The 14,970-nt window shown below is 53.4% G+C and overlaps 6 protein-coding genes and 1 long non-coding RNA gene across 7 annotated transcripts in view; 1 reads left to right on the forward strand and 6 right to left on the reverse strand.

The window, feature by feature from the left end:
- LOC146536522 (uncharacterized) overlaps positions 1–14,970 on the forward strand; it is a 63,169-nt gene that overhangs the window by 28,891 nt on the left and 19,308 nt on the right. Inside the window, exons 9-10 of the long non-coding RNA XR_014878249.1 lie at positions 12,300–12,426; positions 12,502–12,671. This is a non-coding gene — a long non-coding RNA (uncharacterized LOC146536522). The remainder of the gene's footprint in view (positions 1–12,299; positions 12,427–12,501; positions 12,672–14,970) is intronic.
- Positions 680–1,303, reverse strand: LOC146536538 (histone H4). The gene has a single exon (XM_085190149.1). The coding sequence runs from the start codon at positions 1,208–1,210 to the stop codon at positions 899–901; it is 312 nt and encodes a 103-aa protein (XP_085046275.1). The 5' UTR covers positions 1,211–1,303; the 3' UTR covers positions 680–898.
- LOC146536539 (histone H3-like) lies at positions 7,057–7,697 on the reverse strand. Its single transcript, XM_085190129.1, has one exon. It carries the CDS (start codon positions 7,590–7,592, stop codon positions 7,182–7,184), a length of 411 nt encoding a protein of 136 aa, XP_085046255.1. The 5' UTR covers positions 7,593–7,697; the 3' UTR covers positions 7,057–7,181.
- Positions 8,512–9,195, reverse strand: LOC146536540 (histone H2B). Its single transcript, XM_085190135.1, has one exon. It carries the CDS (start codon positions 9,097–9,099, stop codon positions 8,725–8,727), a length of 375 nt encoding a protein of 124 aa, XP_085046261.1. The 5' UTR covers positions 9,100–9,195; the 3' UTR covers positions 8,512–8,724.
- On the reverse strand, positions 9,847–10,355 carry LOC146536541 (histone H2A). The gene has a single exon (XM_085190141.1). The coding sequence runs from the start codon at positions 10,326–10,328 to the stop codon at positions 9,954–9,956; it is 375 nt and encodes a 124-aa protein (XP_085046267.1). The 5' UTR covers positions 10,329–10,355; the 3' UTR covers positions 9,847–9,953.
- Positions 10,955–12,157, reverse strand: LOC146536542 (uncharacterized). The gene has a single exon (XM_085190125.1). The coding sequence runs from the start codon at positions 12,027–12,029 to the stop codon at positions 11,166–11,168; it is 864 nt and encodes a 287-aa protein (XP_085046251.1). The 5' UTR covers positions 12,030–12,157; the 3' UTR covers positions 10,955–11,165.
- On the reverse strand, positions 13,134–14,357 carry LOC146536543 (histone H4). Its single transcript, XM_085190420.1, has one exon. It carries the CDS (start codon positions 14,259–14,261, stop codon positions 13,950–13,952), a length of 312 nt encoding a protein of 103 aa, XP_085046546.1. The 5' UTR covers positions 14,262–14,357; the 3' UTR covers positions 13,134–13,949.

Genomic DNA, 14,970 nt, shown 5'->3' on the forward strand with positions numbered 1-14,970 from the left:
ACACAATGTATCATATATAATAGATACATACATCACACTTGTGGGCTATAGCATCACAGGGTGATATGCTAATGATACGAGATTTAATGAATTGAACTCCTTTATTATATATTTCCGCTACGCTACGTTGGTGGAACATAATTTCACAATTGCATTTGTAGCGAATAAATTCAGGGCGCGCTGATATTATAGCGTAGCGTTTTAACTAACAATTGATATTTATAAATAATATTAATACTTGTGCAATACCCTCCCTACACAATCATAATACGGATGGATATAACTTTATAACTTACTTACCTGCCTACTTGCTCGCTCGCTACATCTCTTAAGTATAAACTGTGCGCTTTGGTTACAACATGAATATGTATGTAGTAGTAGTAGTAGTAGTAGTAGTACAGTGAGTGTGCAGTGTGTAGCAAAATATATCAACATGTCACACACATACACATTTTCAATACTTACATTACCTACCTACCTACCACAGTTATGAGTTAGAGCTACTTGGATGTTATTCATACTAAATACATATTGTTCGGTTCGGTCCAGTCCATATCCACCAAATATAGTAAGTGAGTAACTAGTAGTGCACACTCGGAGCGCTGAACTTTTAATAAAGTCAACGTCCGGGACGTCCGTGTGGTTAAGAAACATAAATTTTATTTAATTCTGAAATTTGTGCGGCCCTGAGAAGGGCCTTTTGTTTATGTGAAACCGACGGAGAGAGAGAGAGAGATTATGCGGTCTGGTTCGAGCTGGATCACACACACAATCGAGATGTAAACGACGCGATTACACCGACTGACCACCGCGCTCGCGCGCCCGAACGCAAACACACACACTAAATTCTCACACTCTCGTCGGTTTCACTTCGGTTCGGCGGTTGGCGGTTAAAATATTAACCGCCGAAGCCGTACAGAGTGCGCCCCTGCCGCTTCAGGGCGTACACGACGTCCATGGCGGTGACGGTCTTCCTCTTGGCGTGCTCCGTGTACGTGACGGCGTCGCGGATCACATTCTCGAGGAACACCTTCAGCACTCCGCGAGTCTCCTCGTATATCAGGCCGGATATACGTTTGACGCCGCCCCTGCGGGCGAGACGACGGATGGCCGGCTTCGTGATGCCCTGGATGTTATCGCGCAGCACTTTCCTGTGACGCTTCGCTCCGCCTTTTCCCAGACCCTTTCCACCCTTACCGCGACCGGTCATGTTGACTATGTGACGGCGGTATGCACACTTCTGGTATTACTTCTAACGCTCCGCTCCTCGCGAGTGACGGGGAGACGTTCAACTGCGAACGTACGGTAGAAACTTATGTCGCATATTGACGTGTGTTCTTACTTCCGACCCGTGGGCCGGGAAGCGATTGCAGGGCGTTAGCCCTTATTTCGCTGCTTCAATCTCCACCCATTACTATGGGTGCGTCTTTGGGGAGGCATATAGCCAGGGGAGTAGGAGTGCGCCTGTTGTATGTGACAGGGGCACAGGGGGGGGGGAACTAACTCAGAGGGAAGGACGAGCTATGCGCCACCTGGGCGGTCAAGCTCAGCCGGGTGAGACCCTCGGTTACCCCGAGGAGGCCCAGCTTAAGCGACCAGCGACCAAGGTGGCAGCTCAGGAGTCGGATTCGGGATCGGATTCAGGGGGGGGGGAGAGGAGATCCCTCGGAAGGCGACGCACGTCAGGGGGCCGCGTGTGCCACGGCGCGATGCTGCGAAGGTGCAGGTGGTCCGAGACATCCGCACGGCGAAACGCGTTGGACGCGAGCCGGCGGATGTGATCCTCCAGGCTCTCTATTCTCAGGTCACGCTGGAGAGTGGCGTTCCTGACGAAGTAGGGAGCCTGGGTAACGCGCCGGAGGGCAACGTTCTGGACCACCTGCAGGATGTTGCGTTGGCGGGAACTCGCTAGGGCGTACCACGCCGGGGCGGCGTAGGTGAGATGCGGCCTGACGTACGTCTTGTACAATGCGAGCTTCAAACGGAGGGGGAGACGGGACCTGAAGAGGGGGCGCAGCAAATGCAGCGCCACTTTTGCCGCGTTCGCGGCCTTCTTGACATGCCCCATCATCGAGAGCCTCCGGTCAACCACGACGCCGAGGTAGGTCGCGGTGGGCTTCCAGTGGATCTGCTGGCCCTGCAGGCTCAGCGGAGGAGGCAGGCTCAAGTGGCGCCCCAGAGAGATGATCTGGGTCTTGGCCACGTTGAGCGAGAGCCTCCACTCCGCGAGCCAGTTCGGCAGCAGATTGAGTGCTCGCTGGAGCTTGACGGCGGCGTGATTGGCATTGAGGCTCTTCGTAAGTAGGGCCACGTCATCGGCGTATAGGGCGAGCATGGTACCTTCTTCTACTGGCAGGTCGTCGGTGTACCAAGAGTAGAGCGCAGGGGAGAGGATACTCCCCTGGGGTACACCGGCGGCGATCTGGTGGGTGCAGGAGCGGGCGTGTTCTACCCTCACGCAGAAGGAGCGTCCGCTCAGGTAGGCGGCTACAGTGGTCGCGAGGTGATGCGGGGTGCCAGCACGGAGCACCTTGAGGAGGAGCCCTGGGTGCCAGACACGGTCGAACGCGCTGGCCACGTCGAGGAAGGCTGCAGCAGCACTCTCCTTCCTGTTAGCTGCTGCTGCAGCGAAGTGCAGCACCCTGGCCACCTGGAGCGTGGTGGAGTGGCCACTGCGGAAGCCAAACTGTTCTTGCCGCGGCTGGAGGTGCGGCAGGAGAAGCGGAAGGAGTAGCTTCTCGAACAGTTTGGCGACGGAGCTCAGTAGAGTTATAGGCCTGTAGGCGTCGGCGTGGCGGGTATTCTTGCCGGCCTTGGGGAGCATAACGACCAGGCCCTCCTTCCACGCCTGGGGGAAGTAACCCAGGCGCAGAATGGCGCTGAAGAGCCTGGCCAATGCTGCGATGGTCTTCGTAGGTAAATGCTGGAGTGCCGCATTGGTGACGCCGTCCAAACCCGGCGCCTTCCTGGGCTTAAGCCGGCCGATTGCCTTCTTGACGGCAGTCGGCGAGATGAACGGCGGCGGCGGCAGAGGAAGTTCAGGAGCAGCGAGACGGGAAGACACTTCCGCTTCCATTTGCGCGTGAAGTGCTGGACGCTCACTTGGGTTGGGCTGGAACGTCGTCGCTAGGTGCTCCGCCAGGATCGCGGCTCTCTCCTCCGCAGAGTAGCGGAGAGAGCCGTCGGGGTGGAGGAGCGGACCAGTGGGCGGCTTCTTTTTCGTTAACTGGCGGCTGAGTAGGTTGAGCGAGGGCTGGTCCTCGCTTGCCCTCTGGATGCGGCGCTCCCAAGCGTCGGAAGCGTCCTCATCGAGCGCGGCCCTAATGCGCTCGATGAGTTGGTTGACCTTTGTTTTGATCGCTGGGTCCCTGGTCGTCTGCCACTCGGTGCGAAGCTTCCGTTTTTGTTTGATGAGCTTGGCGACGTGCCCAGGGATCGGCGGGAGGCGGTGCGAGCTTGGGGGTGCCGTCGCTGCCTGCATCGCGTCCTGGATGGACGTGGTGATGTCGGCGGCCAGGTTGTCGATGGCAGCGGAGTCTGAGAGCGGGGGGATGTGCGTCGGCTTCGTGGCGAGGGAGGCTTCGAAGCGCTCCCAGGTGATCCGGCCTCGGGCCGGAGGTGGTTTGGCCAAGGTCAGCCCGCCGGAGAGAGTAGCCAGGACGGGCTGATGGTCCGACCCGAAGGCGTCGGGCAGCGTCTCGAGGTCCACGGTCTCCAGGCCTCGGTACACCGCCAGGTCGATGGTGGTGGGTGCGTAGCAATCGGCGTAGTGGTAATGGGTGGGCTGGTCAGGTCCAGCCACCTCGTATCCAGCGCGCTGGGCATCTCTCAGGAGGCGGCGTCCGTCGGGGCAGGCGAAGGAGCAACGCCAGGCGGGGTGCTTGGCGTTGAAGTCCCCGGCTGCCAGCGTTGGTGTGGTGCTGTCAAGGATCGCCCGAAGCTCGCTGACCACCAGCGGACGGGAGCTCGGGCGATATATGGCGAAGAGCCTCAGAGGTTTGGAGGCGTGGTGGATCTCGACACCCAGCGATTGGAAAGACTGGGTGCCGAGGTCGGGCAGCGGTGAGAAGACGATCCCTCTTCGGATCGCAATGAGGAGACCTCGAAAAGGGGTGTCCGTGGTGGAGTCCAGCCGTAGAGTATGGAACCCAGGCAGGTTGGCCGAGAAATCCGATGGCAGATGGGTTTCATTGATGAGCGCGACGTCGATTCGCTGGTCGCGCAACATGAGCCGGAGGAACTTCTTCCTCCTCCTCAAGCCGCAGGCGTTCCAGTAGAGTATCCGTAGGTGGTCAAACATTGAGGAGGAGGTTCTTCATCCCCTCAAGGACGCACTGAACAGGGTCCCGACCTTCCCTCAGGGCGATGAGTACGTCCTTGAGGGTGTCGATTGCTCTGTCCATGGCCACTTGCGCCGGCGGGTGGGAACTGGCCGGTGGTTGCTCATTTGTTGTTGTTGTTGTTGTTGGTCGCCGGGCGGCATCAGGGGCCGCGGGGGTGACGGTAAGAGTGGCTGCTGCTGCGGGGGGAGGTTGGGGTTGACTCTCCCTCTGCCTCCTGGTCCTCTTCCCCCCCCTCTTGTGTTTCCTGCCGGCGCCCCTGGTCGTCGGGGGGTTGGCAGGGGCCATCAGGGTTGGCGCATTCTCGTCTGCGTTGACCATGCTAGTGGAAGCCGGTGGGGCGCCCCTGGTTGGGCGGGGCGCCGATTGGGAGAGGGCCACGGTGCCGGCCCTCTTGTTCCTGTACTCCTTGCGGAACTGCGGGCACGCGGTGAAGTTCGCCGGGTGGGCGCCCCCGCAGTTGATGCAGGTGGCGGGCTCGTCGCGAGGGCGCGGGCAGTCGCGCGCAAGGTGCTCTTCCCCGCACCTTACGCAGGCCAGGCGGCGGTGGCACCCATGGCTTGAGTGCCGGAACGCCTGGCAGCGATGGCACTGCGCCGGGCCCCGCTTGCTCCTCCAGGCTTCCACTTTGACACCTGGCATGTTGAGGAGCTCCGTTATTTGGAAGATGCCAGGTACCAGGTCCGGGGTGTTCGTCAGGATCGCGTAAAATATGCATCCAGGCCGGCCCATCCTTGCCTTGATTGGACGGGCGTACTCGGCCTGGAAGCCGAGCTCTCGTAGGGCGTCGGTGATCTCGTCGGGTGTAGTCGTTGCAGGTAGCCCCCTGATGGCTACCTTTCTGCTTTTCTCCGCGGGCAAGGCGTAAGAAAACCAGGAGATGGGCTCCGTCTTCTCGAGGTCCGAGAGGTAGCGTTGGATGACGCGGTATTCCTCCTCGGACTCGGGAGAGAAGCGCACACCCTGTCCAAAGGGGCGTGCATTGGGGGCGTGGCCAAGGCGGTCGCGGAGCGCGCGGAAGTGGCGCGCCCAGTCGGGTAGCTTCTCGACCACGAGAGGCGGGAAGCGCGGTTTCGGTGGCTGAGGCGCGGCCGAGGTGGTGGCCGGCGCCGGCGTCGGTGCTGCGGCCGCAGCGGCCGGAGCGGTGCGGCTCGGGCCCGGGCCGGGGGCCCTGAGCGCGTCAGCGAAGGTGCCTGCGTTCGAGGCATCCGGCTGGCTGCCGGTAGTGTTGGAGGCGGCAGGTGGCATCGTCCGAGGATCCCGCTGGCGTAGGCGGGGGTCGCGTGGGTTGGGAGGCGGGGCGGCGCGCGGTTGCGCGCACACGCGCTTGGCAGCCTCCTCATCGGCATCGTCTGTGGGCCGAGGACGTCTAGCGGGCGTTAGCGATAGAACGCCCAACAGCGGGTCGGCGGCGGCAGCGGCCGCGCCGGCGCATTCCAGCTCCTTTCCCTTGTCGTTCAGGTACATGGCAATATGTACCATGAGCGACCGGGAAAGAGCTCCGCGCTTCTGCAACTCGGACACAACGAGCATGTCCGAGTGTAGGCGCGACTGCGGCGAAAGCTCGTCCTCGACGCGGGGTGGCGCGGAGGGGGAGCGCTGCGGTTGCTGCATCTCCCTGGAGGCGGCCCTGGAGGGTCGCTGCGGCTTCGGTGTCATCATCAGTGGTGTCATCGTCTCAAAAGGGGCGGTCATCCTCTCGGCGGAAGTGGGCGGAGCGTCGGGAGGGCACGCGGTAATATCGCGTGCCTCCGGTGTCCGTCGTGCATCTTCGGCTTGGAGGGGCCTGCGGGGTGCAGGGCCGGGGGGGGTGGCTGCTATGGTCGGCATACTCCGACCTGGGGTCGCGGAGGCGCGAGGGCGCGAGCGAGAGCGGTCTCGCTGGGCGCCGCTGCGGCCGCTCATGATGAGCTGGCGGCGTTAGTGCCCGCACGCGGCAGTCATCGATCGCGTAACGCGATCGCGAGATCGGTGTGAGACGCGAGGGCGTCGGTATCCGTCGCGGCGCCACGGGGCGCTGGCGAAACTCGACAATGATTTCAATACGAAATAGTGGAGAGTTTCTTGATACTATAGGACTCGTGCCGCTGGAGTGCGCAGAGGTGCTTACTCGACGGCGGGCAGGCGATCCATTTCAATACGAAATAGTGGAGAGTTTCTTGATACTATAGGACTCGTGCCGCTGGAGTGCGCAGAAACTTATGTCGCATATTTTTTGACCCTCTCTAAATATATACCCCCCCCTCTACGTTCGGCTGTGTTCGGCTCCACTCGTTGGTCATGCGTATGTGGAGTAGGGGAGAGGGGGGGGGGGGGGGGGGATTATGCTGATGATAACAATAATAATTAAAATAAAAGTTATAGTACATAGTATAGTATAGTGCACGCAATTATTATTATCATAATTATTTATATATATATATATATATATATATATATATATATATATATATATAAATGATTATCGTGCATGGATAGATAGTGTAATATATAATATAATATCTCTCTATCTCTCTACGTTGCAAGTGCAAGTATGTTGTATTTATTATTATTATTATTTTTTAAATTAAGTATTATTATTATTATTATTAGTATGTATGTTTGTTTGCATTGAATATTGCCCCGTACAGATGAACAGTGCGACACAGTACGACACGAGGACGGACGGACAGCCAGCCCAGACGGTTCTTTGTACACGTGTGAAACGACAACGTATATAAATATCAGAATAATTTGTGGCCCTGAGAAGGGCCTTTTGGTTTCACAACACACACAATATACACAATCGTGTATATTGTTTGTTTGTTCGTTTGTATTGCAAGCAAGCAAGCTAGCTGGCAATTACGCACGTTCGCCTCTGATCCTGCGGGCGAGCTGGATGTCCTTCGGCATAATGGTGACGCGTTTCGCGTGGATCGCGCAAAGGTTGGTGTCCTCGAAGAGGCTCACCAGATACGCCTCGCTCGCCTCCTGGAGGGCCATAACGGCGGAGCTCTGGAACCGCAGGTCCGTCTTGAAGTCCTGCGCTATCTCGCGCACCAAACGCTGGAAGGGCAGCTTGCGGATCAGAAGCTCCGTGCTCTTCTGGTAGCGACGAATCTCGCGGAGGGCGACGGTGCCGGGCCTGTACCTGTGCGGCTTCTTCACGCCGCCGGTGGCAGGTGCGCTCTTGCGAGCCGCCTTCGTGGCGAGCTGTTTGCGCGGCGCCTTACCACCGGTGGACTTGCGGGCGGTTTGCTTGGTACGAGCCATCTTGCACTACTACTGAACTGAACGCGGTACTGAACTGAAGTGAACTGTTACGCGCGGGCACGTCTCGCTTCGTCCAAAGTAATATTGGAAGTGTTCAAAAAAGTGGGGCGCGGCGGCGCCTTATAAAACGTCAGGGGGGGAGGGGCGGGGCACGTGCCGTCCCTTTCGCACGCGGTGCGGTGGCGAGTCGGGCGTCGGGCGGTGAGAGTGCCTCGTCGATGCCGTGCTGTGTACGTCTTCTGTGACTATGCGTCGGTCGCAGTGAAATAATAATGAAATGAAGAAGAGAAGAGAAGAGAAGAGTAGAGATCAGATCAGTCATCAGTAGTAGTTGGCGCGTCGGCCGGGCCCGGCATCATCGGGCGTCGGTCAGTGCTATCTATCTATCTATCTATCTATCTATCTATCTATCTATCTAACTAACACACTCGTGTGTTAGTTAGATAGATAGCTAGCTAGCTAGCTGGCTGGCTGGCTGGCTGGCTGGCTGGCTGGCTGGCTGGCTGGCTGGCTGGCTGGCTGGCTGGCTGGCTGGCTAGGAGGTTCTATTACATGAATACGACATTATAATAATATTATTAATAGGCTACGTGCGTTTCTAACGGGGGTACATAAAAATAATAATAATAATAATTATTATTAGGATTAATTATCGTTATGTGGTGATGATAATAATTATTGTATTATTCTTTCTTAATTAATATTATGTCATTAGTTAATTGTCATTCGTGTGCGTGCGTCTATTAATGTATTATTATTTTCATCTGAGAGTAGCAACACTATTTATTTATTTATTTATTTATTTATTTATTGAATTTATCACGCTCACACACAATAATATTTACACTTAGAACTAGGTGTAGGTAGGGAGACGTTTTGCGAGAAACTGTTTTTGTTTTATTTTTAAACACGACTCATATAGTGGCCCTTAAAAGGGCCTTTTGAGAATGCGCGCGACGACCGATGATGACGATGATGATGTAGTCGATGCGTAGTGTAACAGCACCAGTGCAGACACACACACTTTAGCACGAGAACACGGACGGATACACGCGCGCACACACACACATCGTCACACGGCACGTTCGCGAGCGCATTCGATTTTTAACTGTCGTCTCTTCGACGGACCACTTCACTTGGAGCTCGTGTACTTGGTGACGGCCTTGGTGCCTTCGCTGACGGCGTGCTTGGCCAACTCGCCGGGCAACAGGAGCCTCACGGAGGTCTGCACCTCCCTGGACGTGATCGTGGACCTCTTGTTGTAGTGGGCGAGTCGCGACGCCTCGGCGGCGATACGCTCGAAAATGTCGTTCACGAACGAGTTCATGATGGACATCGCCTTGCTGGAGATTCCGGTGTCCGGGTGGACTTGTTTGAGCACTTTGTAGATGTAGATGGCGTAGCTCTCCTTCCTCTTGTGCTTCTTCTTTTTCTTGTCCGACTTGGAGATGTTCTTTTGGGCCTTGCCGGATTTCTTGGCGGCCTTTCCGCTAGTCTTGGGCGGCATGATAAGAAAGGTTTGTAATTAGTACTATCGATGAGAAAGGTACACACTCTCTGCGTGCACGACGGTGTCGGTTAAAAAATTTCGTCGGATCCGGGTCGGTAGTCATTCCGTTCTGTGGACGCACAAGCGCTTACGACGCGCGCCAGCCTTTAAGAGACGAAATTGACCAAGTACGTGTACACACGTCACAATCATCCAAACCACCTCCCCCCCCCCCCCCCCCCCCGAACATATTATCATTCGTATACTTTTAAATTTGAAATTTATAAGATACATGTAGGAAATTAAAAATTTGTTTACATTACGTATACAGGATGGAATTGTCAGCACCACTTTAAATGAAACCACAGTTTCAACTACTCTATAAAAGCCCTATAAAGAAAAATAACTTACCCTGAAGTTATGTGATATGTTATGTTATATGCAGTTTCAGTAAAAGAAGCGCTGCCTCTTCCACCTGTATATTATGTGTGTGTGTGTGTGTGTGTGTGTGTGTGTGTGTGTGTGTGTGTGTGTGTGTGTGTGTGTGTGTGTGTGTGTGTGTGTGTGTGTGTGTGGGTGGTCTGTTAGACAATTTTTTATAATATCGAAATTGATGTGTGCCTAAAATTGTTATATATATATATATATATACTTATTCATGACCGTCCACACTATGTAGTGTCATGCTTTATATATTTTGTTTGTTTTAGAAGACGTCTCGCTTAATGAAACAATTTATGCAATTTCGAAGCGTTCACGGAAATATTTTGTGGCCCTTAAAAGGGCCTTTTCACAAAAAAAAAAAAAACCCAAAAATTTCAGAAAACCAAATCCACACCCACACACGCACACACGCACTAGGGGTGTCAGGATTAGGCTTTCTTCTCAGTCTTTTTGGGTAAGAGGACTGCCTGGATGTTGGGCAGTACACCGCCCTGAGCGATCGTAACTCCCGAGAGCAACTTGTTCAGCTCCTCGTCGTTACGGATCGCCAATTGGAGATGCCTCGGGATGATTCTGGTCTTCTTGTTGTCCCTAGCGGCGTTTCCGGCCAACTCGAGCACTTCGGCGGCCAGATACTCCATCACGGCGGCCAGGTAGACCGGTGCACCGGCTCCCACGCGTTCGGCGTAGTTGCCTTTTCTCAAAAGCCTGTGTATACGTCCCACTGGAAACTGAAGTCCGGCACGGTTGGAACGAGACTTTGCCTTTCCCTTCACTTTGCCACCTTTGCCGCGACCCGACATGTTGAACGATAGTTAGATGAATTTGAAAGACAATATTTAAAAAAAAGCCCGTTTTTTGAAATAAGTACTCGTGTATCGCGCGCACGTTGAGCGGGGACACGAGCGAGCGTTCTCGTAGACGATTGCTCACGACGATGCACGACGATGCACGACGGTGTACAACGACGATGCGCGACGGTGTACGACGACGCACGACGATGCACGACAATCGCCGAAGTAAACAGAAAGCTAGCTAGCTGTTCAGCCTAGAAACGGATAATAAAAATATACTATAGTAAATATATATAATACAGATAACAATATATACACTTAATATATATATACTTTTTTCTTTTTTTTTTTTTTTTTTTTTTAAGACCATACAACAATTGGTCACAAAATTATATTGTTAATGAAGTAGGAGTTTATTATTTGTGACACTAATTTTGAATGAATATTGAGAATTGAGTAATCTAATAGTGGATTCACCGACTTACCAATCACTCATGATACTGTGAATATATTGATTGATTTAATTGATTATATTACATAATATAAATTTTCGTAGCACACGAGACGTTCGTCGTAGAAGAAACTGTACCACCGTTCATTGATACAACATATGTATGTATGGCGTATTTGGAAAGTTTTGTTAGCCCTGAGAAGGGCTTTTTGTCGTGCTACCGTTGCACATGTATATATACATATATATACGTATATACACCTACCTATCGTCGTCACACATACACACAACACACACACACACAACACTCGCCACGAGTTATTCTCGTGTAGTGCGCGTTATTTAACGTCCGTTTAGCAATTGTATATAGATAGATATATGTCTATTTTATTTATTCACTTTTTCGGCGTGGCGGACGCGGCCTTCTTAGCCGCCGGCTTGGCTCTGGGCGTGGCTGCCTTCTTTGGTTTGGGCGCTTTGGGCTTCTTCGTCGGCGGCTTGGCGGTCTTCTTCGCCTTAGAAGCGGCGGCGGTGGCGGCGGCGGCTCCGCCCTTCGCCTTCGAAGCGGAGGATGCGGCGGCGGCGGCTTTCTTGGCTGCCGTGGCGGCGGGCTTCTTCTTCGCGGCGGCCGCCTTTTTGTCCTTCACTGTCGTCTTCGATTTGGACTTGGACGGCGAGGACGCTGCGGCGGCGGCGGCGGCGGCGGCTGCTGCCGCTGCTGCTGCTGCTGCTGCGGCCCCCTTCTTGCCGGCCCTGCCGCCTGCGGACGCCGCGGCGGGAGCTCCGGACGCCTTCTTCTTCTTCGACCTAGACGAGGCGGAGGCCGACGACGACGATGCGCCGGAAGCTGCGGCGGAGGATCCCTTGCCGGCGCCGCCGGCCGCAGACTGCTTGCTCTTCGAAGCGGACGACTTGGACTCGAGCTTGAAACTGCCAGAAGCGCCCTTGCCCTTGGTCTGTATCAGGGCACCGGACTCGACGGCGCTCTTTAGATATTTTCTGATGAACGGGGCCAATTTCTCGGCGTCCACTTTGTACTGGGCCGCTATGTACTTCTTGATAGCCTGCAGAGACGAACCGCTGCGCTCCTTGAGCTCCTTGATGGCGCTGTTGACCATCTCGGAGGTTTTGGGGTGGGTCGGTTTCGCTTTTGGCTTCTTGGCGGCGGCGGCAGCGGCGGCGGCGCCGACCGCTGACTTGGGCTTCTTCGCCGGGGTGGCGGGTGCGGGAGCTTCTGATGCTACTGCTGCGTCGGCCATTATTATTATTATTATTATTATTTATTACACGCACACGCACGCACACGATCACTCACAAAGAGCAATAAATTGTTATGAACGCGGAAAGTATAGTTTATATTGATATATACGTTGTACGTTGTACTGGCGTGGCAGAGGTCGCTAGTGGCAGTAAGAGCGGTAGCGATACCGTGAGGAGAGCCGCGGTGTCGCTGGACATTTTCTCGTACGAACGCTCGAAACTTTTCACTAACAGGCGTCTAGAAAATTATAATTTTTACATTATTTCAGATGTTGAGAGGGACCCGCCACCCGTGAGGGCCTCGTCCGTGAACCCGTCGACCGGCTCGCGGGCCGAGCGCCACGACACGCGTTGATTTGACGGAATTACGAGCTGTCGAATACGTCGAAGTGCTACGTGCGTACCTCCGGTCGTGTTTAAAAGTTATTTTTCTCTATAAAAATTTATTGAAACGATTTTCCGTTTCGACAGATCGAAAGCGAAGAATACCCGCCCGCCCGGAGATATCGAAAGATCGCCGTGCGACGGTCCGTCGACCCCCTCGAGGACCTCCAAGTGGAGCATCGTAAAACACCCGATGCCCTCGCTGAGCGACGGTCCACCGCGGCCGCCGTTGTCGAGTACGCGGAGTGTTTACAGGGGTGAGTGTGTGTGTTTGTGTGTGTGTGCATATATATATATATATATATTATTAAGATATATATAATTCTTAATGTTTACTTTTCTTCCCTCTATCAAGATTTTAACTTTAATACCAAACAAAATAATAATATATTCAATATATAATCATGTGCACATCGTACTCGCCGCCGTTGTCGTCGTCGTAGTCGTAGTCGTAGTAGTGATCAGTCCATTTCGTACATACAGAAGGAGACGAGCGTCACGTGACGGATGATGCTGCTATGATATATATATATATATATATATATATATTCTCATTTAATTAATTGTAATGATTTACTTTTTCATTCGTTACGGACGACCGACCGTGCATAATCAATCAAATATTAATAATATACATACACAATGTATCATATATAATAGATACATACATCACACTTGTGGGCTATAGCATCACAGGGTGATATGCTAATGATACGAGATTTAATGAATTGAACTCCTTTATTATATATTTCCGCTACGCTACGTTGGTGGAACATAATTTCACAATTGCATTTGTAGCGAATAAATTCAGGGCGCGCTGATATTATAGCGTAGCGTTTTAACTAACAATTGATATTTATAAATAATATTAATACTTGTGCAATACCCTCCCTACACAATCATAATACGGATGGATATAACTTTATAACTTACTTACCTGCCTACTTGCTCGCTCGCTACATCTCTTAAGTATAAACTGTGCGCTTTGGTTACAACATGAATATGTATGTAGTAGTAGTAGTAGTAGTAGTAGTACAGTGAGTGTGCAGTGTGTAGCAAAATATATCAACATGTCACACACATACACATTTTCAATACTTACATTACCTACCTACCTACCACAGTTATGAGTTAGAGCTACTTGGATGTTATTCATACTAAATACATATTGTTCGGTTCGGTCCAGTCCATATCCACCAAATATAGTAAGTGAGTAACTAGTAGTGCACACTCGGAGCGCTGAACTTTTAATAAAGTCAACGTCCGGGACGTCCGTGTGGTTAAGAAACATAAATTTTATTTAATTCTGAAATTTGTGCGGCCCTGAGAAGGGCCTTTTGTTTATGTGAAACCGACGGAGAGAGAGAGAGAGATTATGCGGTCTGGTTCGAGCTGGATCACACACACAATCGAGATGTAAACGACGCGATTACACCGACTGACCACCGCGCTCGCGCGCCCGAACGCAAACACACACACTAAATTCTCACACTCTCGTCGGTTTCACTTCGGTTCGGCGGTTGGCGGTTAAAATATTAACCGCCGAAGCCGTACAGAGTGCGCCCCTGCCGCTTCAGGGCGTACACGACGTCCATGGCGGTGACGGTCTTCCTCTTGGCGTGCTCCGTGTACGTGACGGCGTCGCGGATCACATTCTCGAGGAACACCTTCAGCACTCCGCGAGTCTCCTCGTATATCAGGCCGGATATACGTTTGACGCCGCCCCTGCGGGCGAGACGACGGATGGCCGGCTTCGTGATGCCCTGGATGTTATCGCGCAGCACTTTCCTGTGACGCTTCGCTCCGCCTTTTCCCAGACCCTTTCCACCCTTACCGCGACCGGTCATGTTGACTATGTGACGGCGGTATGCACACTTCTGGTATTACTTCTAACGCTCCGCTCCTCGCGAGTGACGGGGAGACGTTCAACTGCGAACGTACGGTAGAAACTTATGTCGCAGTTCGTATCTTCTTCATCCAGCGTGAGTATGATTTTCACGCCGGGCAACAGTACCAAGGCGGATGCCCTTAAACTGTGGTTTCTTTCGGCGACTATGACGATAGCCGCGTCGTTGTGTGATGGCCTTGGAGCCAAGGGGGAGAGTGGGTTAACGTGGGGTTAAGTTTGGGTGAGGAAGGAATTTTTTCTATAGGAAAGGATGAGCTTAGGCGCCCCCTGGGCGGTCAGCCAAGCCAGGTGAGACTCACGGTTCCCCGTGAGAGGCCCAGCTTAGGCGACCAGCGACCGAAGGGGCAGCTCAGGAGTCGGAATTAGGTAAGGTAAGGATATCCCTTGGTAGGCGCATCTTGTCTGGTGGCCTGGTATGCCACGGTGCTATGTCCTGGATATGCAGGTGGTCCGAAGCATCGGCGCGGCTGTATGCGTTGCGCGCAAGCCGGCCGATGTGTACCTCCAGGCTCTCTATTTTGAGGTCGCGCTGGAGAGTGGCGTTTCTTACGTAGTAGGGAGCCTGGGTAACGCGCCGGAGGGCGACGTTCTGGACCACCTGTAAAACCTTGCGCTGGGGCGCACTTGCAAGCGCGTACCAGGCCGGT

This window comes from Heliconius melpomene, chromosome 9, assembly GCF_056956725.1.
Source record: "Heliconius melpomene rosina isolate 202511_hmr_F chromosome 9, ASM5695672v1, whole genome shotgun sequence".
NCBI lineage: Eukaryota > Metazoa > Arthropoda > Insecta > Lepidoptera > Nymphalidae > Heliconius > Heliconius melpomene.

Coding starts and splice junctions, on each gene's coding strand:
- LOC146536543 (XM_085190420.1), bottom strand. CDS start 14,261: ATGACCGGTCGCGGTAAGGGTGGAAAGGGTCTGGGAAAAGGCGGAGCG.
- LOC146536538 (XM_085190149.1), bottom strand. CDS start 1,210: ATGACCGGTCGCGGTAAGGGTGGAAAGGGTCTGGGAAAAGGCGGAGCG.
- LOC146536540 (XM_085190135.1), bottom strand. CDS start 9,099: ATGCCGCCCAAGACTAGCGGAAAGGCCGCCAAGAAATCCGGCAAGGCC.
- LOC146536541 (XM_085190141.1), bottom strand. CDS start 10,328: ATGTCGGGTCGCGGCAAAGGTGGCAAAGTGAAGGGAAAGGCAAAGTCT.
- LOC146536542 (XM_085190125.1), bottom strand. CDS start 12,029: ATGGCCGACGCAGCAGTAGCATCAGAAGCTCCCGCACCCGCCACCCCG.
- LOC146536539 (XM_085190129.1), bottom strand. CDS start 7,592: ATGGCTCGTACCAAGCAAACCGCCCGCAAGTCCACCGGTGGTAAGGCG.